The sequence below is a fragment of the Eptesicus fuscus genome, chromosome 23 (assembly GCF_027574615.1).
Source record: "Eptesicus fuscus isolate TK198812 chromosome 23, DD_ASM_mEF_20220401, whole genome shotgun sequence".
NCBI classification, from domain to species: domain Eukaryota; kingdom Metazoa; phylum Chordata; class Mammalia; order Chiroptera; family Vespertilionidae; genus Eptesicus; species Eptesicus fuscus.
Genome location: NC_072495.1, coordinates 1,462,287 through 1,489,553, shown reverse-complemented (window position 1 = coordinate 1,489,553; position 27,267 = coordinate 1,462,287). Strand labels below are relative to the sequence as shown.

The following is a 27,267-nucleotide window of genomic DNA, read 5'->3' as shown; positions in this document are numbered from 1 at the left end:
GCTGGACATTTATTCTTCCCTTTAAATGTATTTTCCTGATTTCAGAGAGGAAGGGAGAGAGAGACATCAGTGGTGAGAGAGAATCATTGATCGGCTGCCTCCTACATGCCCCTGCTGGGGACCAAGCCCGCAACCTGGGCATGTGCCCTTGACCGGAATCAAACCCAGGACCCTTGAATCCACAGGCCAGTGCTCTATCCACTGAGCCAAACTGGCCAGAGTGGACATTTATCCTTATCATGTCACATAATTAGCTTACGAAGGTGCGTTCAGATTCTGCCCACCACTGCCCTGTTGTGCATTTCTTACCGAGTCTGTGTCTGCCTCTGTCTTCAGGGGTTTCCCAGTGCTGCACTTAAGAGCTCATCGTCATTAAAACACGAGGCATGTCAGAGATGTGTGGCTCAGTGGTAAAGACACTGCCCGACACGCATGTGTCCGAGGCTCCTGCTTCCACAGCTCGTGAGCTCTGTTTGCAGCTGCCACGAGGACCTTGTGTGAACGCTTAACATTTACCGTGTTCAGGGGGCCTGGCGTTGAGCCGCTGATAGAGTCCGCGGGGAAGCCAAGTGGAGAAGGTGCCCCTCAGACCCTCAGGAGGCCCCGTGTGCCTCGGCCACTCGGGAGGTCATGACAGTGCAGGCCGAGCAGCGGGGCCTGGATTGGGGTTCCTGGGTGGAGTGCCCCGAGGTTCCCAGCTAAGGCGATTGGTTCAACCCAAACCAAAAGCGGGGGCTTTGGAAGCCTTGCTGGGGTCTTTCCCAAGGGGTTCATCACGGGGAGGCCCTGGGAGGTGGGGAGACCCGGTGGGGGAGGCTCGGCCCTCGTGGGCACAAGCCTAGTGAGCCACGAGCAGGCCGAGACCCGCCGCCGGCCGTGCACGCTGAGGGACAGGCTTCCTGTCGTTGGGGACCCGCAGCAGCCTGCCCGGTGGAGAGGTCCCAGGCCGGTCCAGACCCTTCCTCGTCCTGTGTGAAGCTCAGGGACGCCCCCAGGGGCCGGTGTGCAGACGTGTTTAACCCCTGCCTCTCTCCTAGTGCCCGACGCCCCTCGGAACCTCCAGCTGTCCCTGCCCCGGGACGAGGAAGGAGCGATTGTGGGCCGCTGGGCCCCTCCCGCCCACAGCCAGGGCCTCGTGCGCGAGTACATTGTGAGTGCCCCCTGGGCGCCTTGCGAGCAGCTGTGTCTTCTGTGTGACGGATTCGGTGTGATGTGACCTCTCAAGATGGTCATCCCTTAGGGCGGCCCCACCTCCCCGTCTGCTCCCTGGTCCCTGTCAGGGTGCCCGCCCTGTGACGACCTTCTGCCAACACATCTCTTCGCACGGCAGGTGGAGTACAGCAGGAGCGGTTCCAGGGCGTGGGCCTCCCAGAGGGCCGCCAGCAACGCCACGGAGATCAGGAACGTGCTGGTCGGCGCTCAGTACACCGTCAGGGTGAGCGGCGCCCCTCCCGCCGGGGCTCGGGCCGGGCCGTGGGGAGGCGCCCGGCTGGCCTTCCTGAGACCTTCGTTCCCGGCCCCGCCCTGGCGTTGCTGTTTCTCTCTGTCTCTGACCGGCGTCGGGTCCCAGAGAACTTGAAGTCAGACTCCCCTCAGGGCCGAGGGCCCCGGGTAGCGCTGCTCTGCCCGATCCTCTGCTAGCTCTCCGCTCGTGCGCTTCTGCACGACCTCTCCTCGCCTGTGGCAGCCTCGGGGCCTGCAGAGCTGTGCGAGGCCTCTGCAGACGGATGCTGTGAAGTTCGTATAAAGCACGCTGTCAGTGTCCCCAGCAGAAAAGAGAGATTTTGTGCAAACATGATGTGCATGCACAGACTCCCTCACACTGTAAGGCTCAGGGTCCGTTTTCACATATATGCACGTGTGCATGTATGGGGGCACACACTCACTCGCTTGCTCCTCAGGAAAACCTGGCTTCATCGTCACAGTCACGTCCCGACCTCAGTGCTCGCGGCTCCTTCCCCCGGGCCCCCCGCCCCCGCCTCTTTCCCTCTTCTTTCAGGTGCGGGGCCTCCGAGTGTCCTGGCCCCTGTCTGTGCCTGTGACACCCACTGCCAGGCCTCTCTCCTTGGCCCCCTGGGAGTCTGGCTGTGGCCGCGGCCTATGTTTCATGCCGAGTTCACTCTGTTGGAACAGGTGGCTGCGGTGACGAGCCGTGGAATAGGAAACTGGAGCGACTCCAAATCCATCACCACCACACGGGAGAAAGGTAGGTGGTTCCAGGTCGGCAGATTCAGGGAAGAGAGCGCCTGCAGAGGCAGCTCAGTGCCTGGGGATTGGGGGGCGGGATTCAAGCATCACACGGCCTTTCCTCCGACACGGCGGTGCGCCTGGGTGACGGGAGTGCATGCCTCCTCTGGGAGCTGGCGCTTCTTAGGATGGGGGTTTGCAGAGGCCGCCAGGCCTGGCCGGCTGCGTTTATGCCGACACCCCAAACAGAAGGCACCCTCCTCTACCCAAGGGGACGACCTTGTATACATGTCCGCCTGGCGCTGGGCCGTGTCCCGGCAGCTCCTCCGACGTGCAGGTGCCCGTGTCCAGCCAGGAGCTGGTAGGGACAGCCGCTGCCCTCATCCAGCTGGCCCCTCAGCACACCTGTAGGCACAGGTGAGGGACTGCAAGGAGGCCGCGTCACGTGTCACCTAGTCGGTGCCAGCGGAGGGGAGCCTGACCCGCTGCCCCACGCCTGTGCCGGAGCCGCCGTGAACCGCGGCAGCGAGACGGGGCCTGTGGCCTGCGTGCTGGGGGCCGGCACGCCCTCTGGCGTGTGTGCCTTGTGAGGGCAGAGGCCGCTCTGCTTCCTCTGATCTGCGCTGGCCCCGAGCAGGAACTAGGAGAAGGCTGAGGAGAGGGGACGGAGCCCGGAGACGGCTGAGGAGAGGGGACGGAGCCAGGAGACGGCTGAGGAGAGGGGACGGAGCCCGGAGACGGCTGAGGAGAGGGGACGGAGCCCGGAGACGGCTGAGGAGAGGGGACGGAGCCCGGAGACGGCTGAGGAGAGGGGACGGAACCCGGAGACGGCTGATGAGAGGGGACGGAACCCGGAGAAGGCTGATGAGAGGGGACGGGGCCCGGAGACGGCTGAGGAGAGGGGACGGAGCCCGGAGACGGCTGAGGAGAGGGGAAGGGGCCCGGAGACTGCTGAGGAGAGGGGACGGAGCCAGGAGAAGGCTGAGGAGAGGGGACGGAGCCAGGAGAAGGCTGAGGAGAGGGGACGGAGCCGGGAGACGGCTGATGGGAGGGGACGGAGCCCGGAGACGGCTGAGGAGAGGGGACGGGGCCAGGAGAAGGCTGAGGAGAGGGGACGGAGCCCGGAGACGGCTGAGGAGAGGGGATGGAGCCCGGAGACGGCTGAGGAGAGGGGACGGAACCCGGAGACGGCTGAGGAGAGGGGACGGAACCCGGAGACGGCTGAGGAGAGGGGACGGAACCCGGAGAAGGCTGATGAGAGGGGACGGGGCCCGGAGACGGCTGAGGAGAGGGGACGGAGCCCGGAGACGGCTGAGGAGAGGGGAAGGGGCCCGGAGACTGCTGAGGAGAGGGGACGGAGTCCGGAGACAGCTGAGGAGAGGGGACGGGGCCCGGAGACGGCTGAGGAGAGGGGACGGGGCCCGGAGACGGCTGAGGAGAGGGGACGGGGCCCGGAGACGGCTGAGGAGAGGGGACGGGGCCCGGAGACGGCTGAGGAGAGGGGACGGAACCTGTAGACGGCTGAGGAGAGGGGACGGAACCCGGAGACGGCTGAGGAGAGGGGACGGAACCCGGAGACGGCTGAGGAGAGGGGACGGAACCTGTAGACGGCTGAGGAGAGGGGACGGAACCTGTAGACGGCTGAGGAGAGGGGACGGAACCCGGAGACGGCTGAGGAGAGGGGACGGAGCCCGGAGACGGCTGAGGAGAGGGGATGGAGCCCGGAGACGGCTGAGGAGAGGGGACGGAACCCGGAGACGGCTGAGGAGAGGGGCAGGAACCCGGAGACGGCTGAGGAGAGGGGACGGAACCTGGAGACGGCTGAGGAGAGGGGACGGAGCCCGGAGACGGCTGAGGAGAGGGGACGGAACCAGGAGACGGCTGAGGAGAGGGGACGGAGCCCGGAGACGGCTGAGGAGAGGGGACGGAACCCGGAGACGGCTGAGGAGAGGGGACGGGGCCCGGAGACGGCTGATGAGAGGGGACGGAACCCGGAGACGGCTGATGAGAGGGGACGGAGCCCGGAGACGGCTGAGGAGAGGGGACGGAACCAGGAGACGGCTGAGGAGAGGGGACGGAACCCGGAGACGGCTGAGGAGAGGGGACGGAACCCGGAGACGGCTGAGGAGAGGGGACGGAACCCGGAGATGGCTGAGGAGAGGGGCAGGAACCTGTAGACGGCTGAGGAGAGGGGACGGAGCCCGGAGACGGCTGATGAGAGGGGACGGAACCCGGAGACGGCTGAGGAGAGGGGACGGAACCCGGAGACGGCTGATGAGAGGGGACGGAACCCGGAGACGGCTGATGAGAGGGGACGGAGCCCGGAGACGGCTGATGAGAGGGGACGGAACCCGGAGACGGCTGAGGAGAGGGGACGGAACCCGGAGACGGCTGAGGAGAGGGGACGGGGCCCGGAGACGGCTGAGGAGAGGGGACGGAGCCCGGAGACGGCTGAGGAGAGGGGACGGAGCCCGGAGACGGCTGAGGAGAGGGGACGGAACCCGGAGACGGCTGATGAGAGGGGACGGAACCCGGAGACGGCTGAGGAGAGGGGACGGAACCCGGAGACGGCTGAGGAGAGGGGACGGAGCCCGGAGACGGCTGAGGAGAGGGGACGGAACCCGGAGACGGCTGAGGAGAGGGGACGGAACCCGGAGACCGCTGAGGAGAGAGGATGGAGCCCGGAGACGGCTGAGGAGAGGGGACGGAACCCGGAGACGGCTGAGGAGAGGGGACGGGGCCCGGAGACGGCTGAGGAGAGGGGACGGAGCCCGGAGACGGCTGAGGAGAGGGGATGGAGCCCGGAGACGGCTGAGGAGAGGGGACGGAGCCCGGAGACGGCTGAGGAGAGGGGACGGAGCCCGGAGACGGCTGAGGAGAGGGGACGGGGCCCGGAAAGCGCTGAGGAGAGGGGCAGGAAGCGATGAAGTGGAGGCCTGCGCACGGATGGGGCAGAGGCGGCTCCCCGGATGTTGCCGTGGCGCCGGGGCTTTTGCTGATGGACTTGTGGGCGTGGACGTGCAGTCAGGGGGTCGCATAGAATGTGCTAGGGTTCCCTACCTTCGCCTGAACCTGTGAGAGGCCGGCTCCGGGTCCGAAGAGTCCCTGTCCGGTCGAGATCCGGCTGGGAGGCAGCCCGATCCAGTGGAGGCTCCGGAGCAGGCGCTGCGGGGCCTGGAGAAAGGGGGCTTCAGGTGGCGGCGTTTCCTTGCACAGAGCAGGGTCGGACCAGGGCTGACTGGATGCCCTACAACAGGGACTTGGGAAGGTCAACGGTCCCACGCCTTGAACTCCCGGGCACAGTCACATCTGCCTTTGCTTCTCGTAACGTCCTCCTGCACGACTTTGAGGACCTGGGCTCCCGGCCCGTGTTCTGGTTCGGGGACGTGCAGGAGGCAGCCATGTACTGAGTCAGAAGCACTGGTTGTGAAAGATGTAATGGTAAGAAGGTGAAGGTCCTGGCCGGCTTGGCTCAGTGGGTAGAGCATCGGCCTGCAGACTGAAGGGTCCCAGGTCCGATTCCTGGTCCAGGGCACGTACCTCGGTTGCAGGCTCCTCCCCAGTCCGGGCGTGTGCAGGAGGGAACCCATCGATGTGTTTCTCTCACATCAGGATTTCTCTCTGTCTCTCCCACTCTCTGAACGTCAGAGGGAAAGCATCCTCAGGAGGAGGACTAAGAGAAAAGAAGACGGAGGGAAATAGTGCGTCGTCCAGAGCACCAAGTTAGTGGTGGGATGTGGGGTGAATAGGAAGTGAGGGAAGCCGTGTTCAGCAACACTTTTTGTGGCCTGAGAACCGCTTTGTTCTTTGATGTGAATCGATCTCTGATTCTCATTGACCACGGGCCTGACGGAGCACCTGCTGTAGCTGAGGGCCGTGTCCGCAGCGGTGCCTGCAGCACGGTGGGCACGCAGGGAGCGGCCCCCGGCCCTGCCGCCTGGCGGTGTTCCTTCCCCCGGCTGCTTCCTCCAGCCCGGCGTCATTAACGGCTGGTGATCTGGGAACGCCAGGCTCTGCCGGCTCTGCCAGCAGGTGGTGTCCCTCCGGAGTGTCTCCGCGGCTCCAGAGGAAGGTGCTGAGACTGCCTGCCCCGCGCACCCCTGAGCCCCAGGTCGGGCAGGAGCCCGGCAGCTGGTCCGGGACGTGGAGGCCAGGCTCCCACGGGGGCTTCGCCGGAAAGGAGAGGGGGTGTCGAGAGCTAGACCCTCCGGCGTCTGCGGGATGCCCGGCCTCTGGGGTGTCGATCGCCTCTCAGGCTCTGGCTGTGGACGATGAGCGGCTTCTCCTGGTTAACGTCGGAGCGGGAGGTTGGACTCGGGTTCGCCAGACTCTGGACCAGGTTCTTTCCGTTTGCCACAGCTGCTGTTTGTTCTGCTGTCGTCCTCCCAGAGGGACGAGGCCCCGGGGTCGTTGTTCGTGCCAGTGAAGGGGCGCCGTGGCCTCTGCCCGGGGGGTGGGGGGCGGCTCGGGTTGTTGGGCATCGACATAAAGGAACTTTCCCGCTCGGCGGCGTAGCTGCCAGGAGAGCTAAGGGCGCCCCGTTAGCAGTGGTCGCCGGTGCCCGGGACCCCGCAGCCTCGGGGGCGGGGTGAGAGGCGGACGCGGTACCAGCAGCCCAGGAGGCGGCCTCTCTCCTCCACCGGAGGGTGGCGTGGTCTCGGTGGAGACGGTTCATCCTGCGTCCTCACTCTGCCGTCTCTGTTGGACTCTTGCAGTGGTCCCGCCTCCGGACATCCGCATCGACGGCTGCACGGAGAGTTCTGTGAGCTTCACCCTGGCCATGCCGAGCGACGTCCAGGTAACGCGGGCACTCCGGCTGCCGGCGGGCGAGGGCCCAGTGCCACGAGGGAACAGAGAGGGACCTGGGCCCGCAGGTCACTCCCCCATGGAGAGCCTGAGCCTGCCCCGGGAGGAGGCGCCTCACCCACGTCATGTCCTTCAGTGGCTCACGGCCCAGGGCCCACAGACCGGTGCTGACAGGAGCAGCCGCAGTGTCGGCGCCTTGGGTTTCCTGGTGCTGGTGCTGGTGCTGGTGCTGGTGCTGGTACAAGGGCTCCACCGTGGACACATCTTCCGAGAGTCAGCTGCTTGCAAGCACATCCACCACTCCACCCCTCCCCCTCCCCCTCCCCCTCCCATCTCCCCCTCCCTCCCCCATCACCCCCTCCCTCCCCCATCACCCCTCCCCCTCCCATCACCCCTCCTCCCCCCCCCCTCCCCCTCCCATCCCCCTCCCCCTCCCACCCCCCCTCCCCCTCCCACCACCCCCTCCCCCTCCCACCCCCCTCCCCCTCCCATCTCCCCCCTCCCATCTCCCCCACCCTACCCCATCACCCCTCCCCCTCCCATCACATCCCCTCCCTCTCCCATCACCCCCTCCCCCTCCCATCACCCCTCCCCCTCCCATCACCCCCCATCCCTCTCCCATTACCCCCTCCCTCTCCCATCACCCCCTCCCTCTCCCATCACCCTCTCCCTCCCCCATCACCCCCCGTCCCTCTCCCATCACCCCGTTCCTCCGCTCACCCTACCCGCACGGCCACTCCCCATAGTCATTGCGCCCCAGGTTCTCGGGTTCTTTCTTGCCTGTTGCTCCTCACATCATCCTGTCTGAGAAGTGTGGGGGGGACAGATAGCGGGACAGACAGACGGAAGCCTCAGTCTCTGCCGTTCACTGCGCTGCAGCTCGCTGTCAAGCCCTCCTCCCGAGATGGCCGGTGCAAGAAACAGCCTCACGTGGAGCTTGTCCGTCTCTCTTTGGTCTTGAAACGTTCTTGTTGTTGGTTGTCTCGTATTTAGAGGTCTTAGGGCAGCTTCTCCACGAGCCCAGGACCTGGAGAAGCTCGGCCTCCCTGCGCCTGGGCACGCTCGCTCCTGGGAGCACCGAGGTCTACCCAGACCTCTTGGCCTTGTCTGCAAGGACCAGCTCGCGTCACGTGTCTTTCATTACCAGGACCTTTTCCGATCCCCTCCTGCCTTTATGCATTGGTTCCTGTCCGTTTATCTGCTCAGCTTTGGCTTTACTCAGTGTGCACTTCACACAGTAAGAGGCCTCCCACCGGCTTTGGAACGGGGAGAGCACAAGCAGAATTCGTGCCAAGGCCAAGGGGACGGCCGCCCTCCGGGAAGGTGGCAGCCAGCGCCGCAGGCGGGTGCCTTCTCGTTTGGGGGCTCGGGGGCTCCCCTGTTGGTGACCTGGTTCTTGGTCGTGGCAGGTGAATGGCTACGTGGTGAACCTCTTTTGGGCATTTGACACTCACAGACAAGAGAAGAGGACTTTGAACTTTCGAGGGAGCATGTCCCACAAAGGTAACCCCTCGGAGCTGGGCTGAGCGGAGGCGTGGGCTAGGCCGTGTTTCCTGCAGCAGAGCCGTGAGGGACGCGTGGGAGAGCGTGTGCACGGGGCCTCCGTTCGGGGGGCAGTGAGGACACTGGAGTGACTCCGACTCCAGGGAGGGATCCACAAGCCCCTCTGCCCTAGGGGCTCTTAAGGGAGGTTGGAGACTGAAAAGGAAAGTCACGGGAGTGAAGCCAGATGAACCTCGTGCAGATGCTGTTTAGTTCCAGGGAAAGAGCTCCGACATTAGTCCCCGTCTCCCTCCTGCTTTCACTTGCTCTTCTTGGCTGACACGAGGTGCGAAGGGCCTGGGGCATAGCCGTGTGCAGTTTCTATGGGCCGAGTGAACGAGGACAGGCCGGGCTGAGGAAGGAAGGGCATCGTCTTACTCCCGACATCGTGTGAATTCCGAGTCTCAGTAAAACGCTCATGTTTGAAAATGGGCTCGAGGAGAGGTTTTTTTTTTAATCCTCCCCAAGGATATTTTTCCCTGGGTTTTTAGAGACAGTGGGAGAGAGAGGGAAAGACAGAGAGAAACATTGATGTGAGAGAAACATGTTGATGGGTTGCCTCCTACACAAGCCCTGACCAGGGCCCGGGCTGGGGAGGAGCCTGCAACCGAGGTTCGTGCCCTTGACCAGAATCGAACCCGGGGCCCCTCAGTCCACAGGCCGACACCCTATCCACTGAGCCAGACCAGCCAGGGCTCCAGGGAAGATTTAGATCCTGTCAGGGAAGACCCCCAGGACGAAGGCTGCCTGTGGGTCCTGGGGAGGGCGTGGGGGCATCCTCCCCCCCCCCCCGGCCTGTTTGCAGAGCTGTCGGTCTGCCTGGTTCCTCGCGGCTGACCCAGGACGGTCTGTGTGGGGGAGGGGAAAGCTGCCCAGGAGGCTGCAGAGAATGAAAGTGATGTCGGCACCTACTGTGCGCAGGCGCTTGCTTGCCTCGGGCGCGGGGGTAGTGGGGGCGGGCGAGGGGGTGTTACGTGACCCCAGTCACCAGTCTGTGGCTGGTTTAGTTCACTGGTGAGAGAACAAGGTCCGGAGCCGCAGTAATTCCCTCATCTTTCTACTTCCGGAGCCCCGGGCTCAGGCCTGCGCACACAGGAGTCAGCAGGTCGGCAGGAAGGCTCGGCCGCCTGGGGGCGCGGAGGGCCGGCTGGATGCTGGCATCACGCCGAGCAGTCCCAGCATTCTCTTCAGAAGTGCTGCTCGGCTCTCTCGCTAAAGAAGCGGGCTCAGGGAGTCTGACCGCTGGAGTCTAGGCACGCCCTGCGCGCTGCAGCTCCGGTCCCGCTGCGCTCCGTCAGACGCGGCCGCCTACGGAGAAAGGGCCCGCTCGTGGCAGGACGTTTGGAACACAAGGCCGTGTAGTGACAACTCGAACTTCCCGAGAGTTCACTCCCCAGGAAAACCACCTGAAACTTCAGACGCCTCCTAGATGAAGAGTGATCCTTTCTCACTTAACGTACAGCGGCAAAGAGTGTTCCCTTCTCATTAGATATCCTTGGAACAGCTTGGAGGGGCTCCGTAATAGTTGGTGGAACATGCATGACGTGTGTGGCAGCACATGATTTCATGATGGCCCATCCCTGGGCCATCGATTGTGCGCAGTCTTTCTGCTCTAATAAACACGGTCCTGAACGTGTTGGTTGGGGCCCCTCGCTGAGTCCGTGGGAAAGCTGGGTTGAAGGTTAGGCTACTTGTAGGCTCATTAAGAAGTAACTCTGGATGCTTCTGTGCAGTCACGGAAGCCCGCCGCCTGTGGGTCTCCCTGAAACAGAAAGGACGTGCCTGGCAGGACACAGGTTCTCGACTCCCACCCCGCTCCCTCCCGTTTCCCGCTCCTGTTTCCACAGTGAGCAACCTGACGGCTCAGACATCGTACGAGATCTCCGCCTGGGCCAGGACCGGCCTCGGGGACAGTCCCCTGGCATTCGAGCACGTCGTGACCAAAGGAGTCCGCCCGCCGGCTCCCAGCCTCAAAGCCAAAGCCCTTAACCAGACCGCGGTGGAGTGCGCCTGGACGGGGCCCCGGGATGTGGTGAGTGAGCCAGGAGTGCGCACCCCGATTCCAGCTCGGGGACAGCCCTGGGCTCTCCCCCAGTGAGTGTGCACCCCCTGATGCTAGGTCTCGGGCCGCCCTGGGCTCTCTGCTCTGTTGCCGTTTCATCCTCTCTCACCCCAAGCTCGGCTCCCCTCCCGGCCAGCTCTGGGTTACCTGGAGGCACCCGCTGTCCCAGCCCAGCATCCCTTTCTCCCCGCGGCCTGGCCCCGAGAGGAAGGGCCTTGCTGTGCGGAGCGTGCGTGGGAAGAGCTGCTCCAGTTCCTGGGACTCCCCTGGGCCCAGGTGGAGGCATGGTGACACATTTCCATCCCCTTCCCCCAGGTGACCCACCCCAGGCCGCCTTCTCTGCGTGGTCCTCCGGATTGTGCCCCCCCCCATTCCAGCGTCCCCACTGCACGTGAATGCTGGCCTCTGTGCTTTGTTCTTACACGTGCGCTGTGATCCGCTGTGATCCCACCTCTCTCCAGTGTGGCCTTCCCTAAGTGTGAGGGGGCTCTTCCCAGGGCTGTGCCCTCGCCTGCCGAGTCCTCCCTCCTGCTCTGCGTCAAATCCCGCTCTCGGCTCCTTGGTCTCTTACCTCGGGGCTCCGGGAACATTTCCAGTTGGTTCCATATGGAGTGATGTTTCATTAGCGACTGCTTGATCCCATTTGATGCTTTCTCTCTTCTTCTTTAAAGATGCATTTATTGATATCAGAGGTGAAGAGAGAGAGAGAGAGAGAGAGAGAGAGAGAGAGAGAAACATCAGTGATGAGAGAGAATCATTGATTGGCTGCCTCCTGCAGGCCCCACACTGGGGACCGAGCCTGGGGCATGTGCCCTGATGTGGAATCGAACCGTGACCTCCCGGTTCATACTAGTAGGTCGAAGCTCAACCCCTGAGCCAAGCCGGCCGGGCTATTGGATGCTTTCTAGCGGTTCTCTAACCTCCTTGAGGAGTTTGCAAGCTCCTTGCAGGGAAGCAGTGTTTTCCGGGTTTGCCGAGTGGAAGAGGACGGGGAGCTAAGTCTGACATTGAGAATTAGGGCGTCCTCAGTGACGGCGGAGGGCGCACGGCCTGCGGCTTGTCTTCCGTGGGTGTCCGTGTGCACGGGGTGCGGGGCTGATTCCTGGGGACGGAACAAAGTCTGCAGGTACCTGAAGCTCAGCCATGAAGAAGGAAGGGAACAGGTGACTGAGTGCCCACCGGTGCCGGGCACCACGGACCGCACACGCCTCCTCCCCCTGCCTCCTGTCAGCAGCTCGGGGAACGTGCTCCTTTTCCCAGTGAGGAGGGGGCCTGACTGAGGACTGGCCGGCGTGGGAGCTCTCGGGAGCGGGAGACAGGGTCCGGCTGGTTTCATAGCCCGTCTCCTGTGGCTGCCGAACCCAGTGCCGGGCGGGCGGGGCGGGGACAGGAATGCCCAGCCGTCCCAGGGCCCCCTTCACCTCGAGGTGGGCTCTGCTTACAAAGGGCCTTGTTTCCGGTACACCCCCGAGGGACGCCCTGGTCACCCAGCTGCCCCCGTGCTGGCTGATGCGCGGGGCGCTGGGGCAGGGCCTGGCTCTCTGGTCCCGGAATTGGGCCCAGGTAGGCTACTCGCCTTCTCTTGCTGAGGGAGCTTCGGAGGGCGAGGGCCCGGACCCAGGTACCTGTGGAGGCCATCACCTCCTTTGCTGTCCCCAGGACTCGGGCATCTCCCTCATTGTGCCCACCCCTGTGCTGAGCCGGCCTCTCACACTTGGCCTTGGCTCCTGGACCCTTTTCCCCCCCGCGGTGCCCCCGGGATGGCCCTCCCCCCGCGGTGCCCCCGGGATGGCCCTCCCCCCGCGGTGCCCCCGGGATGGCCCTCCCCCCGCGGTGCCCCCGGGATGGCCCTCCCCCCCGCGGTGCCCCCGGGATGGCCCTCCCCCCGCGGTGCCCCCGGGATGGCCCTCCCCCCGCGGTGCCCCCGGGATGGCCCTCCCCCCCCCCCCCCGTGCCCCCGGGATGGCCCTCCCCCTCCCCCCGCGGTGCTCCCGGGCTGGCCCTTCCCCCCCCCCCCGTGCCCCCGGGATGGCCCTCCCCCCGCGCTGCCCCCGGGATGGCCCTCCCCCCGCGGTGCCCCCGGGATGGCCCTCCCCCCGCGGTGCCCCCGGGATGGCCCTCCCCGGGTGGTGGTCAAAGGCTCGTCCTCACTGCGCTCAGGCCCGTTCTGGCCTCCTCCTCCCGTCTCATGCTTGGAGCCCCTCATTTTCTTGGTCCCACTCTATTCATAATTGCTTTCCAGCCCCTTGGAGCCCCTGATTCTTTCTCTCCTCACTGTTGTGGGGTCGAACCCTGGAGTCAGAATAAGACCACCGGAGGCTGCTGATTGATTAAAAAAGCAGGCGAGGATTTATTGAGCTGGCCAGGACGGCCGCGGGGCACCACACGCAGGCGGCCACCCTCACGACCGCGCTGTCCCAGGTGCAGGCAGTCCTTTTAAAGGTCCAAACCACAAGAATTTTCCTTTGTTCTAAATGCTAAATTCTAAATTCTGGACATTGGAATGCAGACTTATCTTGCGAAAGCAGATTGTACAAAAGCAGGACTGAGCAGGGTTAATGACCTCTAAAGGTAGTCGACTCCTGGAGCCACTGAGTCAGTGGGAATCCATCTCCTGTGGTTCTGGTCCACGGGCACAGGAAAATGACCTTTGTGAGGTGGGATGGATTAATGTGAGTTTCCAGGCCTCAATCTGGAGCTGAGGTAACTACCCTATTGTTTAAGCAAGTGAGTGAGTGCAGAAGCCAGAAGAGCAGGGTTAAAATTTAAACAGCAGTTTTTACCGAAGTATAGTTGCTACCATATTTCACTCACCTCGAGTCTGTCCGCCTCGGGACTCCCGGCTCTCCCCTCCCTGTCCTGGCTGCAGGCGGTGCCAGAGGAACATGCTGAGCTGCTGGGATGGGAGGGACCCTTGCATAGCTTGATGGCTCCCTCCCCTGGCTGCCCTGACCTTCCCGTTCCCTCTTTTCCCGCTGAAGAAACCGCTCTTAGAGACCATGCTTTGTGGCTTTACTTACAAAGAAGCGTACTTGGCACCTCCCACTATCAGCTCCCAGCTCCCACTCCCGCCCCTCACATTCTCCCTTCCCCGCTGTAACTCTGTCCCTTTCCTGCGTGTATCAGTGAGGGTCCCGCTGCACAGGATGGACGTGGAATGTCACGTGGCCGTAAACCTTCCTGTTCCGTCCCAAGTCCAGCCACCCTGGCTTCCGCAGCAGCAGCCTGGTTTGATCCCATCTCCCCCCCAGCCTGCAACCTCCTCCCACCTCCCCCCAGCCTGCAAGCCCCCACCTCCCCCCAGCCTGCAAGCTCCTCCCACCTCCCCCCCAGCCTGCAAGCTCCTCCCACTTCCCCCCCAGCCTGCAAGCTCCTCCCACCTCCCCCCCAGCCTGCAAGCTCCTCCCACCTCCACCCAGCCTGCAAGCTCCTCCCACCTCCCCCCCAGCCTGCAAGCTCCTCCCACCTCCCCCCAGCCTGCAAGCTCCCACCTCCCCCCCAGCCTGCAAGCCCCCACCTCCCCCCAGCCTGCAAGCCCCCACCTCCCCCCAGCCTGCAAGCTCCTCCCACCTCCCCCCAGCCTGCAAGCCCCCACCTCCCCCCAGCCTGCAAGCTCCCACCTCCCCCCCAGCCTGCAACCTCCTCCCACCTCCCCCCCAGCCTGCAAGCTCCCACCTCCACCCAGCCTGCAAGCTCCCACCTCCCTCGGTGTCCACTGGGCGGCCACATTCCTGCTGCACCTGGTAGAGGGCTGCGGCTCCCTCTGAGAGCTCCTGACTCTGTTGGCAGCTTGCTGCTTACCGGCTTTCCCTCTGCCTCTGTGAGGACGGAGCCCGCGCCTCCTTTACCTCCGGTGCAAGTACGGTGCGCGGCCCAGGTGCCTTCGCCGTAAACGCTCATGAAATGGACGTGCAGTGAAGACTGCTCTCGGCTCTGTGACCTGGTCCCAGGGTCTGCGTTAGGATTTCAAGGGAACGAACGGTACGGTAGGTCCTGGCCACGGAGCTGACGCCCCTCCTGTTCTCCTTCTGTCAGGTGTACGGCATCTTCTATGCCACGTCCTTCCTTGACCTCTATCGGAACCCGAAGAGCCTGACGACTCTGCTCCACAACATGACAGTCATTGTCGGGAGGGACGAGCAGTACTTGTTTCTGGTGGGTGTCCCGTGCCAGAACGTCCAGGGGGTTTCTCTGTACGGGATGGTTGAGTTCCCAGGCTCCCAGCTCAGACCAGGCCTGGGGCGCTGAGGTGAGGTCCAGGGCCCGGTGTGACGGGGATTGGCCTCGGGCACATGAGTTGAGCTCATGATGGAGCCACAGGAGGATGAGCCACAGGAGGATGAGCACTCGGCGAGCAGCCACAGCAACTGATGAAGCCCCTTGTCGCATTCTCCTTATAGGAATTTAGCCTGCATGCTCTTCCACGTGTGCCGTGCTGTTAGCCTGCATGCTGTTCCACGCGTGCCATGCTCTTAGCCTGCATGCTCTTCCACGCGTGCCGTGCTCTTAGCCTGCATGCTGTTCCACGCGTGCCATGCTCTTAGCCTGCATGCTCTTCCACACGTGCCGTGCTCTTAGCCTGCATGCTCTTCCACGCGTGCCGTGCTCTTAGCCTGCATGCTCTTCCACGCGTGCCGTGCTGTTAGCCTGCATGCTGTTCCACGCGTGCCGTGCTCTTAGCCTGCATGCTCTTCCACGCGTGCCGTGCTCTTAGCCTGCATGCTCTTCCACGCGTGCCGTGCTGTTAGCCTGCATGCTCTTCCACGCGTGCCGTGCTGTTAGCCTGCATGCTCTTCCACACGTGCCGTGCTGTTAGCCTGCATGCTCTTCCACGCGTGCCATGCTGGTAGCCTGCATGCTCTTCCACGCGTGCCATGCTGTTAGCCTATATGCTTTTCCATGTGTGCCATGCTATTAGCCGACATGCTTTTCCACATGTGCCATGCTCTTAGCCTACATGCTTTTATACGTGTGCCAAGATATATGGAAAAGATGTGTAACATACTATTGCTTGTGATAGCAAAGTATTTGAAACAAATGTCTATCAAGGAAAGACTGTCTTATTAAGTGAAAGATGCTAAGAACATGGCGTGTAAAAACATTTTTAGAAAAGTTGGTTACATATACACACATGCACAGAAGTCTGTATCTATGCACACACCAATATCTGTGTTTCTATATGAGCACATGTCTGTACACATACACATAAGACGTTTCTGGAAGGGAGTACACAGCTGCTCCTCTGAGGAGATAAAGCAGACGCTCAGGGTACGTGGGAAATGGGTTCACGTCGTGTCTCTTCCTGTGACACTGCATTTTGGTTGTGCACGTGTGTCACTGTTTTGTTGGGAAATGAGTGGCTGGCGATGGCTGAGGGCACGTGGTGTCGGCCGCAGGTCCGCGTGGTGGTGCCTTACCAAGGGCCGTGCTCGGACTCGGTGGTGGTGCGGACGATCCCGGACAGCAGGCTCCCGCCCCGCCACCTGCACACGGTGCGCACGGGCAAGACGTCGGCCGTGATGAAGTGGGAGGCCCCTTATGACGCCCCTGACCAGGACTTGGTGAGCGCGCGGCCCGGAGCCCTGGCTGTTCCCCCGGAGCGTGGTGGGGGCGGGTGAGGGCGAGGGCGCCGTCCTGGGCAGGCCGCAGAGGCCGCCTTTCTGTCTCACCGAGGATGGGGTGGTTATGGGGCCTCTGCTTATTGTCACCGCCCTCATCGCCAGCTGTGATCCTGGCCGACCCTCCCTTCTCTGCCTTCTCCCTCTCCTTCCCTGGCCTCCCAACGCGGGCTGGCAGACAGAGGCCTGCCGGCCGGGCCAGCTCTCACCTGGTTTTGAAAATGGTGTGATTAGAACCCAAGTGTGCCATCGTCTGCGAGTGACCTCGGCGCTGTTGCGCTGCGCAGTGCGGGGTCGAGCCTGTGGCGCTGACCGTCTGCCTTCACAGCCCCGCTGTGTCCTCACGGCCCCACACACACGTGTGCTGTCCCTGATCTAAACGGAGAGGCACCGAATCCGGAAAAACTCCTGTTTCCTCTTGCCCGCTGCCCTCACCTCCGTGCCTCTGCCCTGCCCGCCCCGTCCAGGGGCACTTAAAGCGTGGCGGCTCGGATCTTCTTGTCTGTGGCTCCTCCCTGCGGAGTGAGTTTCTGCGCTCACTGCCTGTCCCCGTCCGTGCGTGCGAGAAGCAGCGTGCGGGGAAGCTTCCTGTCCTGTCCTCGCCGCCTCCCTCAGGCCTCCCGTGAGCACCTGGGCGCCCCAGAGGTGGACGCAGCCGCCCGCACCCACCCGGGCTCGCCTTGCCGGTGCCTGTACTGCTGCTGCCACGGCGCATACGGCTTCCCCTCAAATGGCTTTTTGAAAAAATATATATTTTTTTATTTCAGAGAGAGACAGAAACGTCAATGATGAGAATCACTGATTGGCTGCCTCCGTCACAGCCCCTTCTGGGGATCAAGCCCACAGCTCGGGCATGTGCCCTTGACCTGAATCAAATCTGGGACCTTTCCGTCTGCAGGCCAGCGCTCTGTCCACTGAGCCAGGCCGGCCAGGGCTAGAGTTGCTTTTGGGGTTGAAGTGTAATTCTGTGCACAGTCCGGGGATTGAATACTTGTTGTGAGATTGGGTCCAGCCACCAGCGGGCTCCCAAAGAGCAGCGTCAGACTGCTGAGGGTCACAGCCACCGACACGGCGCGTCACCGGGGAAAGGCCACGTTTCCGTGTACCTTCCCTTGTCCAGCTGTATGCAGTTGCAGTCAGAGACCTAATAAGAAAGAGCGACAGGAGCTACAAGGTGACGTCCCGGAACAGCACCGTGGAGTTCACCCTGAACAAGTTGGAGCCCGGGGGCAAATACCACGTCGTCGTGCAGCTGGGGAACATGAGCAAAGATGCCAGTGTGAGAGTCACCACAGGTGAGCGGGAGGGCCACCGCGGGGGGCGCCGCGGGCGCTTCTGAGGGGCTGGCAGACGCTGCCCACAGGGTCCACGCGGTGCGAGGCCTCGCCGGCTGCAGCGAGACAGCTGGCGCTGGGAGCTGGGAGCGGCCGTCCATTCCATATACTCTCTCTCTCTCTCTCTCCCCCTCTCTCTCCCCCTCTCTCCTCCTCTCTCTCTCTCTGAATCTGTGCTGCTGGTGTTGACGCTTCTAGGGAAATAGAGGGGAAATGCCCAAGACAGTTAGGAACTAAAATGGAGCATTCTCCACTGAAGCCAGGCATCGCCAGGGGCCTGGATGCAGCCACCTGGTTCCTGGTGGCAGTGTGACGGGTAGAAACGGGGGGAGCCCAGCGCCGGGCAGTCAGCGAAGGGGCCTTCCTGCCAGGGGGCTGCGCCGCAGTCCGGTCGCGTTCGGACAGCAGGGCGGAGCTGGGTCCCTGGCCACGGCCGCGTTGGCACTGACGGCCCAGAGCAGGGGCCTGGCCGTGCTCTTCTGGGCGGAGGGAGCGCCCTTGCCCTCGCCCTCGCCGGGCTGGGCTCCCCTTCTGGCTCAGGACCGAGGAGAGCAGGCCGGCCAGCAGGAGCCCAGGGCAGCCCCTCCCCGCCCTCCAGCCTGCTGCCTGGTCTGGCTCCCGGGTGGAAGGGCTCCTGTGGTGGACACGGGCCACGTTTCCGGGCTGAAAGCGATGCCAGCTCCAGGGTGTCTGCCCTGTGCCCTGTAGGCTATGCACTAAGCAGTGCACGTGTTTATTTCCTCCTCAAGCGAATCAGTCCTTCCGGTGAGCGTCTTCAAGCTCCATTTGACGTAAGAAAACGGCAGCTCAAGCAGACGGCCACTAACTGCATCCTGTTTCCTCGTTTTTTCAGTGTCGCTGTCAGCACCTGATGCCTTAAAAATCATCACGGAAAATGACCACGTCCTTCTGTTTTGGAAAAGTCTAGCTTTGAAGGAGAAGTATTTCCAGGAGAACAGGGTGAGCCCCCCTCCTCAGTGCCGGACAGCGGGCTGCGAGGCCGTGCTGGGCGTTCCCGCTGTTCCCGCTGTTCCCGCTGTTCCCCGCTGTTCCCCCGCTGTTCCCCGCTGTTCCCCCGCTGTTCCCCGCTGTCCCCGCTGTTCCCCCGCTGTTCCCGCTATTCCCCGCTGTTCCCCTCTGTTCCCGCGTTCCCCCGCTGTTCCCTGCTGTCCCCGCTGTTCCCCTCTGTTCCCACTGTTCCCCCGCTGTTCCCCGCTGATCCCCGCTGTTCCCCCGCTGTTCCCCGCTGTTCCCCGCTGTTCCCGCTGTTCCCCGGTGTTCCCCCGCTGTTCCCGCTGTTCCCCGCTGTTCCCCGCTGTTCCCCGCTGTTCCCCCGCTGTTCCCGCTGTTCCCCCGCTGTTCCCGCTGTTCCCCGCTGTTCCCCGCTGTTCCCCGCTGTTCCCCGCTGTTCCCCCGCTGTTCCCCACTGTTCCCCGCTGTTCCCCCGCTGTTCCCCGCTGTTCCCCCGCTGTTCCCCGCTGTTCCCGCTGTTCCCCGCTGTTCCCCTCTGTTCCCGCTGTTCCCCCGCTGTTCCCCGCTGTTCCCCGCTGTTCCCCGCTGTTCCCCCGCTGTTCCCCGCTGTTCCCCCGCTGTTCCCGCTGTTCCCGCTGTTCCCCGCTGTTCCCCGCTGTTCCCGCTGTTCCCCGCTGTTCCCCGCTGTTCCCCGCTGTTCCCCGCTGTTCCCCCGCTGTTCCCGCTGTTCCCCGCGGTTCCCCGCTGTTCCCCCGCTGTTCCCGCTGTTCCCCCGCTGTTCCCCCGCTGTTCCCGCTGTTCCCCGCTGTTCCCCGCTGTTCCCCGCTGTTCCCCCGCTGTTCCCCGCTGTTCCCGCTGTTCCCCGCTGTTCCCCGCTGTTCCCCCGCTGTTCCCGCTGTTCCCGCGGTTCCCCGCTGTTCCCCGCTGTTCCCCGCTGTTCCCCGCTGTTCCCCGCTGTTCCCGCTGTTCCCCGCTGTTCCCACTGTTCCCCGGTGTTCCCCCGCTGTTCCCCGGTGTTCCCCGCTGTTCCCCGCTGTTCCCCGCTGTTCCCCAGCTGCTCCCGCTGATCCCCGCTGTTCCCCGCTGTTCCCCGCTGATCCCCGCTGTTCCCCGCTGTTCCCCGCTGTTCCCGCTGTTCCCCGCTGTTCCCCCGCTGTTCCCCCGCTGTTCCCCCGCTGTTCCCCGCTGTTCCCCGCTGTTCCCCCGCTGTTCCCCGCTGTTCCCCCGCTGTTCCCCGCTGTTCCCCGCTGTTCACCGCTGTTCCCCGCTGTTCCCCCGCTGTTCCCCGCTGTCCCCGCTGTTCCCCCGCTGTTCCCCGCTGTTCCCCCGCTGTTCCCGCTCTTCCCCGCGGTTCCCCGCGGTTCCCCGCGGTTCCCCGCTGTTCCCCGCTGTTCCCCGCGGTTCCCCCCTGTTCCCCCGCTGATCCCCGCTGATCCCCGCTGTTCCCGCTGTTCCCCCGCTGTTCCCCGCTGTTCCCCCGCTGTTCCCGCTGTTCCCCGCTGTTCCCCCGCTGTTCCCCGCTGTTCCCGCTGTTCCCCGCTGTTCCCCGCTGTTCCCCCGCTGTTCCCCGCTGATCCCCGCTGTTCCCCCGCTGTTCCCGCTCTTCCCCGCGGTTCCCCGCTGTTCCCCGCTGTTCCCCGCTGTTCCCCGCTGTTCCCCGCTGTTCCCCGCTGTTCCCTGCTGTTCCCCGCGGTTCCCCGCACGCAGCAGTGAGGGAAGCATCTCGGCAGGGCGTGGGCGTGGGTGTGGGGCTGGGACCGCTTCTGCGGGTGCTGCCTGGTGACGTGCTGACACTTCCTGGAGGATACGCGTCTCCTTGCTGGGCCTTCCTTCCCAGGCTGCGCCCTGCTGGGCTTCCTGGCGCGGCCGCCCCACAGTCCGCCCAGCGCTGGGTCCCAGCTGCTCCCCCCCGCCCCTCCCGGCCTCTCGGCAGCTTCCTCCAGTGAAGGTCAGGGGAGCAGAGGCACCTGAAGGTCGTCTGTCTCGTCGGAGACCGGTTACTCCGCTCCAGCAGGCGGGAGCGGGGCCGTGTTGGGGCCCGAGGAGGGCAGGCCGTCGCCGGCAGAGCCTGAGCGTCGCAGACGAACGCCCGGGCGGCCTGGCGGCCGGTGTGCCGAGGCCCAGGTTCTGGACAGGCACAGCGTCAGGGCGGAAGCGAAGCTGAATTACAGCGGGGACGTCCTCACGGCCCCACAGCGGCTGTGCAGGGCTAGTCCACGGGCACATAAAGAACGCTCTCCGAGCACCTCCAGCAGAAATACCGACGTTGAGAAGGGCACCGGAGAGAAGTGAAAGGCCCGGCAGCGGGTTAAGCACAGGAGAAAGGTTCAGCCTCTCCAGTGACCTAAGCAACAAAGGCTGCTCTTCCTCCGACGGGCAGAGTGGGGGAGGGGCTCCCCGCGGGGGAGGGGCCGTTAGCCCCCGGAAGTGAGTCGGGTCAGCCTCCTGGGTCACAGGTTAAAGCATTAAGTGTTCGCCCTCTGACCCAGCAGTTCTTTCCTCTCCTCTGCCCAGGGCCATTGGATATTTATGACATCACCCGCAGGCCACACAAAATTACCACCTTAGAAATTAGCCTGCTGTATGTTTTTTACAGTATATTTTTATGATTTTATTTATTTTTTTAAAAATATATTTTATTGATTTTTTACAGAGAGGAAGAGAGAGGGATAGAGAGTTAGAAACATCGATGAGAGAGAAACATCGATCAGCTGCCTCCTGCACACCCCGTACTGGGGATGTGCCCGCAACCAAGGTACATGCCCTTGACTGGAATCGAACCCGGGATCCTTGAGTCCACAGGCCGACGCTCTATCAACTGAGCCAAACCGGTTTCGGCTATTTTTATGATTTTAGAGAGGAAGGGAGAGGGAGAGAGATGGAAACATCAGTGGTGAGAGAGAATCAGTTGGGGACCAAGCCCTCAACCCGGGCCTGGGCCCTGGCCAGGAGTCGAACTGGGACGTCCTGATTCACAGGTCGATGCTCAACCGCTGAGCCACGCCGGCTGTATTTGGTCAGACAGTTAATTCCCTCACCCTCTGCCCGGGCAGGGCCAGACCACGTGACTTCGCCGGCCTTGTCCGGCGGGGCAGTGCCCCCTGCGCTCTAAGGAGACTGACGCGTTCTCACGCGAGGCGCAGGGCAGTTTGTGTTTGAGCGAGGAGACCTGCGCCCCCCAGGAGGCCTGCCCAATAGGGCGTGGGTGGCGGGTGCTGTGACATTCACGTCTTTTCTCTACGCCTTTGTGGACTGCGCACGAGCTGCCCGGATCCTCGGTAGAACGTGAGGAACGCCGGGGCGTGCAGAGGACTGGCGTTAGGGGCTTGGTTGGCGGTGGCTGTCACCGGGCCCTCCTGGTGGCAGGAGCCCCGCTTCTCGGCTGGGGCTGCAGCTCAGCCGCCCAGCCCGGTGGCTCTGGCCCGAGCCCTGCACGTCCTCCCTCCCCTGACGTAGAGCTCCCCGAGTAGACAGGTCAGGGCCAGGAGACTGAGGATGCAGTGGGGCCCGCACGGGGGTCTGTTTGGAGCCCAGGCATGTGGGCCAGGGCTGTCCCAGTTGGGATGTTTCCAGCACAGGAGTCGGCCCGTGTCAGTCGCAAGCTTGCTTGTTTCATCCGCCTGCAGAAGCCCTCTCCACACCAAGGCCGGCCCGATCCGGCCCCATCCAACCCGGGGAGGGACCGCGGGAGGGCTCCAGGGCATGTCCAGCCCGTCTCAGTCGGGACTGTCTGGCTCAGTCCCGATCCATCGGCTGGACCCCAGCAGCAAGCTAGCCTACCAGTCGGAGCATCTGCCCCCTGGTGGTCAGTGCATGTCATCGCGAGCGGTTGAGTGGCCTTAGCATATCATTAGCATATTACGCTTTGATTGGTTGAACGGGCGACTGGACACTTAGCATATTAGGCTTTTATTATATAGGATTAGCAGATCCCTTTCCAGCCGCTCGCACTGAATTGTCCAGGTTCTCAGTGGCACGAACATTGCCTGAGACGAGGGGGCTCTGCCAGCGCCTTGGTGTGGCCAGGGTGCCTGTGACGTGGCTGCGGTCGGGCCGCACTGAGGGTGTGGGTGACGCTTGGGAGGGGAAGTGCCTGTTCTCTGGATCCCGGATCCCGGAGGTGACGCAGAGAGCTCCCGTGGGATACCCGGGCGCTCGGACACCTGTGAGCGCGGAGGGCGGGGACACGCCAGGCGCGCAGCCTTCCTCAGCCTCCTGCCCCGCTGTCGGTCCCCAGGGCTACGAGATACACGCGTTCGATAACTCCCTGAACACCACGGCTTACCTCGGGAACACGACCGACACTTTCTTCAAAGTCTCCAACCTGAAGCTGGGTCACAACTACACGTTCACCGTGCGAGCCAGCTGCCTCCTGGGCAGCCAGCTGTGCGGGGAGCCGGCCGTGCTGCTCTTCGACGACTTGGGCTCAGGTCAGTCTGCTTCCAGTTCCCGCCGCGTTCTGGGAAATGCACTAAGCACGTAGCAGCTGATGAAAAGGTGCTTTTCTAAGATACTGACCCTCTCGCTCCAAAGAAAATCAGTGAACTGCCGTTTAACCGGCACTGACTTGTCTGTGCGCACCCTGAGCAGGCGAGGCGTGGGAGCGGCAGGTGTAAGACCACATGCTGAGCGTCGCCCGGGTGCGTTAAGAGGAGGCTCTGTCTGGGGACAGTGGTTAGGAACAGAGCCTTTGAGCCTGGCACTTCCTCCCGTTTAAGGGAGACCGAGATGTGGGGACACCGTTGTGAGGACCCTGCCGCTGCCTCTGTGAACCTGGTTCGCCCTCTCAGTCTGCACCCTGCCCTTGGCTCTCTGCCCTTGGCTCCCTTATCCTGCCCCTTCCACCTGCTGCCCCCCGGACTGCCCCAGCCGTGAGCCACCCCAATGGCCACCTCACAGTTGGGGTTAGGTTGCCACCCATGATGTACGGTCCTTTTTTTTTTTTTTTTGCTAAGTTAACAGTGAAAGAAATTAAAGACACAAATCTGAATTGTTAGATTTGACTGCAGACCCTGCCCCAGGCCTGTCTCTGAGAGACCCTGTAGGGGAATCCCTGGGCAGCTGCCCGTTCTGCCCGAGGCCCAGGCCTCCCCTGCTCCGGGGCAGCCCCAGCCGAGCGGGCTCCGGTCCCACATCCTGCGGCCCTCAGACGCCCTGAGGTTTGTTTCTGAGATAAACAGGCTGGCCCTCGCCAGGGCCTGGCCCTCCCGCCTTCTGCATCTCGGGCGCCCACAGCCCGAGACTGCACTTCTGTAGCGCACCAGAAACCCATCGGACCAGAACCCCCAAAGGTATAATTTTGATTTGTTCGCACCGGATGGCGGCGGTTGTGTTGGCTGTTGCCATTTTTTTGGCAATCTAAGGGAGCAGGGTCAGCGCCCCGACGGCGCCCGATGGCGTGGCCAGGGGGTGCGTGTGGTGCCGGTTCTCAGGGCACAGCAGCGGCGATCGCTGCCCCAGAGCCGTGACGCCGGCGTGAAGCCAGTGTGTGTTGAGGGCGATGGGAAGGGGCACGTGGTCAGGCGGACACTCACGTGGCTGTGCAGAGAGCTGTAAACGTGAAGTACGGAAAGGCGCCCGCCCTCTCGGCGTAAGGAAACCCCGTCAGCTCCCTGGGCTGCTGAGGCTGTGCTGCAGGCAGCAGCGCGTCCGTGTGGCTCCCGGAGCTGCGGGCAGCGCAGCTGGGGATCTGGTGCAGGCGGGGGAGGAACCGCAGTCCGGCTCACTGGCACTAAGCACGTGGCTCCCACACGGTCTGACCCCGTGTCCTCGGCGAGTGCCCCTGGGTGAGCAATAGCGGAGGAACCAGTGGAGATGCCCAGCCAAGGTCTCCCTTCAGAGAGACCCGAATAACCACACGGTGTGGTTAGGAGTCTCGTGTAATTGCCGTGTTTGCATGCACAGGGCTGTGGTCTGTCCGCTCAGGCAGGGAGCCGTGGCCGCGGCAGGGGTCTGCACGGGCGTGGCAGGCCCGTTCTGCGTGGGGGGCGCGGAGGGCTGCCCGCTCCGGCCCCGGCCCCGGCCCTCACCTGGGAGGCTGACGACTGCCTTGCAGGTGGCGACGTGTCAGCACTGCAGGCTGCCAGGGCCCCCGACGTGGCGGCCGTGGTGGTGCCCATCCTGGTCCTGGTCCTGCTGAGCCTGGGCGTCGGCTTCGCCGTCCTGTATGCCAAGCACCGGCGGCTGCAGGGCAGCTTCACCGCCTTCGCCAACAGCCACTACAGCTCCCGGCTGGGCTCGGCCGTCTTCTCCTCCGGCGACGACCTGGGTACGTGGCCCTTCCCCCGGGCGGGGCGGCCCCCGGGGGGCCTTGGTCAGGGAGCACCGACCTGAGCCCATCTTCCGGCTCCAGAGACGCGGTGTTGACCGCGACCCCACTGCTCCGGGGAGAGTGCCCGGCCCTCGTGCGGGCGCCGGCTGCGGCGGCCCGGGGAGCGCTGCTGGGCTGCCAGGCTGCCAGTTCCAGCCCCTCATCCTGAGACCAGTCAAGATAGAGTCTGCTTTCACCCTGGCCAGTGTGGCTCAGTGGATAGAGCATCGGCCTGCGGACTGAAGGGTCCCGGGTTCGATTCCGGTCAAGGGCATGGACCTCCGTTACAGGCTCCTCCCCGGCAGGGCCCTGGTCAGAGCACGTGCAGGAGGCAGCCCATCGATGTGTTCCTCTCACATCGGTGTTTCTCTGTCTTGACCTTTCCACTCTCCCTAAACTCAGTGGGACACATCCTCGGGGAGGATTAAAAGGAGAGAAAGTCAGGCTTCCATCGTGCTGTTTCCCGCCCTGACGGTTAGTGGGCCTCGCCGGCCGGTCCTCTGTGTGCTGGTGGCCTGTAGCCGGGAAACGAGGCGTGTCCCAACTAAAAACGGCTGCACACTCGCCGCACCGAGCGCTCAGCGAGCTGGTGGCGCTGACTGATGAAGTGGGTGGGGGGCCTCCCCCATCTTGGGCCTCTCCAGACCCGGGTTGTGGGAGCTGAGTGTGCACAGCCCTTGTTCTGTGCACGGTTCTGGTTTGTCTGCAAAGACACTGATGCGCTCCCAGCCCCGATCACTGCTCTTCCTCCGCCGGCCGCTCACTGCCTTTCCCGCTGTGAGGCCTTGGGCGCCCCTGCGGCAGGAGGAGCCAGCCACTGCGGTGCTGCCGGCAGGGGGCAGGGGCAGGGGCAGGGAGCAGGGGCAGGGGGCAGGGGGCCGGGGGCAGGGGGCAGGAGGCAGGGGCAGGGGGCAGGGGCAGGGGCAGGGGCAGGGGGCAGGGGCAGGGGGCAGGGGGCAGGGGCCGGGGGCAGGGGGCAGGGGCAGGGGGCAGGGGCAGGGGGCAGGGGGCAGGGGCAGGGAATGCACTGGACAGCCCCCAGGGTCACACCTGGGTCCTGGGAGGGTGTTGGGCTGGGAAGCTGTCCTCCAAACACTCAGCCTCCCCTCCTTCCCTAAAGCCGCGGGCTGGGGGGAGGCCGCGCAGTCAGCTCACGGTGCGGACAGGGTGTGGGTAGCTCCACGGGCCAGCACCAGGACCTGTGAGTAGGGAGTAAGACGCTCCTTCCCAAGCGATCGCTTTACTCACCTGGTTCGGCCCGGCTGTTCTGAGAAGGAGCTTGGCCACCTGCTGATGGGGAGGTGACTCCTCAGAGCAAGCTGGGCTGGGCTTCCGCGTTGGTGGCTGTGCCCGGGGCTGGGGCTTGTGATAGTGGGGGCGGGCGGGGGCGGGGCACGAGGGGACGGAGGGGCACGGTGGCGGGAGGCTGGGCGGACGCAGTGCGCTGCGACTCACCGCTGGCTGTTCTGCTTTAGGGGAGGATGATGAAGACACGCCGATGATAACGGGATTTTCCGACGACGTCCCCATGGTGATAGCCTGAAAGCGCCCGACCTCGCGAGAAACCAAACGGTGTAAATATTTTATCTGATAAAGAGAGTGGATGGTTTATTTTAAAAGATGCACTTTGAGTTGCAATATGTTATTTTTCTATGGGCCAAAATCAAACAGACTGAAAAGGAAAGAAAGGAATGAATGAACTTTGTGGTAATCAGCTGTGAACGTCACACCGGGTGGCTGCAGCCCCGGACGGCTTTGCCGGTGTTGGCGTCGGCTGGCCGGCTCCGCTGCTGGTGTGCGGTTGCCTGGGGATACCTTGTGGAGTAAATCCCATTCGTTTATTTTTCTAAGACACATAACACACTCAATAAACGTGTCAGGAGCGTGGCGGGCGGAGTCCCTCCTCCCGGAAAGGAAGCTCCGGGTTTTGAATTTTGTTTGGGTTTGGCGTGTGGGCGTGTTGGTGGGAAGGTTCTGTTACGTCTCTCTGTGAATTTACTGGGGCTCTGCGTGAGGCGAGGAGCCACGGTGGGAGGGGCCGGAGCAGAGCCAGTTTGGTTCCCTGCGTCACAGGCGGGGCCCCGGGCGCCGGAGGCCTCGCCCCTCCCGCCACGAGCAGCAGCGCCGCGTGCTGAGCCCGTCGTGCCGCCCGCCTCGCTCCATCCGTGCCGGTGGGGCTGCCAGAGCCTCGAGGACACCACGTGGGACACACGGCTGGGTCGTCGCCGCAAAAGCCGCCCGTGCGGGAGAGCGCGGCTCCGTGCGCGTCCTCGGTGTTTGCGGTTCTGTGCGTCGGGCCGCTCGCCGTCCAGGTTTACACTGACGTCTGCGGTCACTTTGAGCTGGGCCAGGGCCTTCTCCTTTCCCTCTCCCCCTTCCCTGCCCCGTCTCTGCCGTGTGAAGGGGATTGGAGACCTGGGAGGCCCGTGATTGGAG

General features: G+C 63.7%; 1 protein-coding gene across 1 annotated transcript in view; it reads left to right on the top strand.

Annotated features, from left to right (window-relative positions):
- The window catches only part of SORL1 (sortilin related receptor 1), a 159,467-nt gene extending 132,704 nt beyond the window's left edge, over positions 1–26,763 (top strand). The window contains exons 36-48 of the mRNA XM_054712585.1: positions 1,038–1,150; positions 1,331–1,435; positions 2,134–2,206; positions 6,903–6,985; positions 8,403–8,496; positions 10,383–10,567; positions 14,633–14,752; positions 15,994–16,158; positions 17,336–17,510; positions 18,403–18,509; positions 22,759–22,951; positions 24,577–24,789; positions 26,307–26,763. Coding sequence (XP_054568560.1) covers positions 1,038–1,150; positions 1,331–1,435; positions 2,134–2,206; positions 6,903–6,985; positions 8,403–8,496; positions 10,383–10,567; positions 14,633–14,752; positions 15,994–16,158; positions 17,336–17,510; positions 18,403–18,509; positions 22,759–22,951; positions 24,577–24,789; positions 26,307–26,374 — 1,694 coding nt within the window. The 3' untranslated portion in view covers positions 26,375–26,763. The remainder of the gene's footprint in view (positions 1–1,037; positions 1,151–1,330; positions 1,436–2,133; positions 2,207–6,902; positions 6,986–8,402; positions 8,497–10,382; positions 10,568–14,632; positions 14,753–15,993; positions 16,159–17,335; positions 17,511–18,402; positions 18,510–22,758; positions 22,952–24,576; positions 24,790–26,306) is intronic.
- Positions 26,764–27,267: the final 504 nt, after the last annotated feature.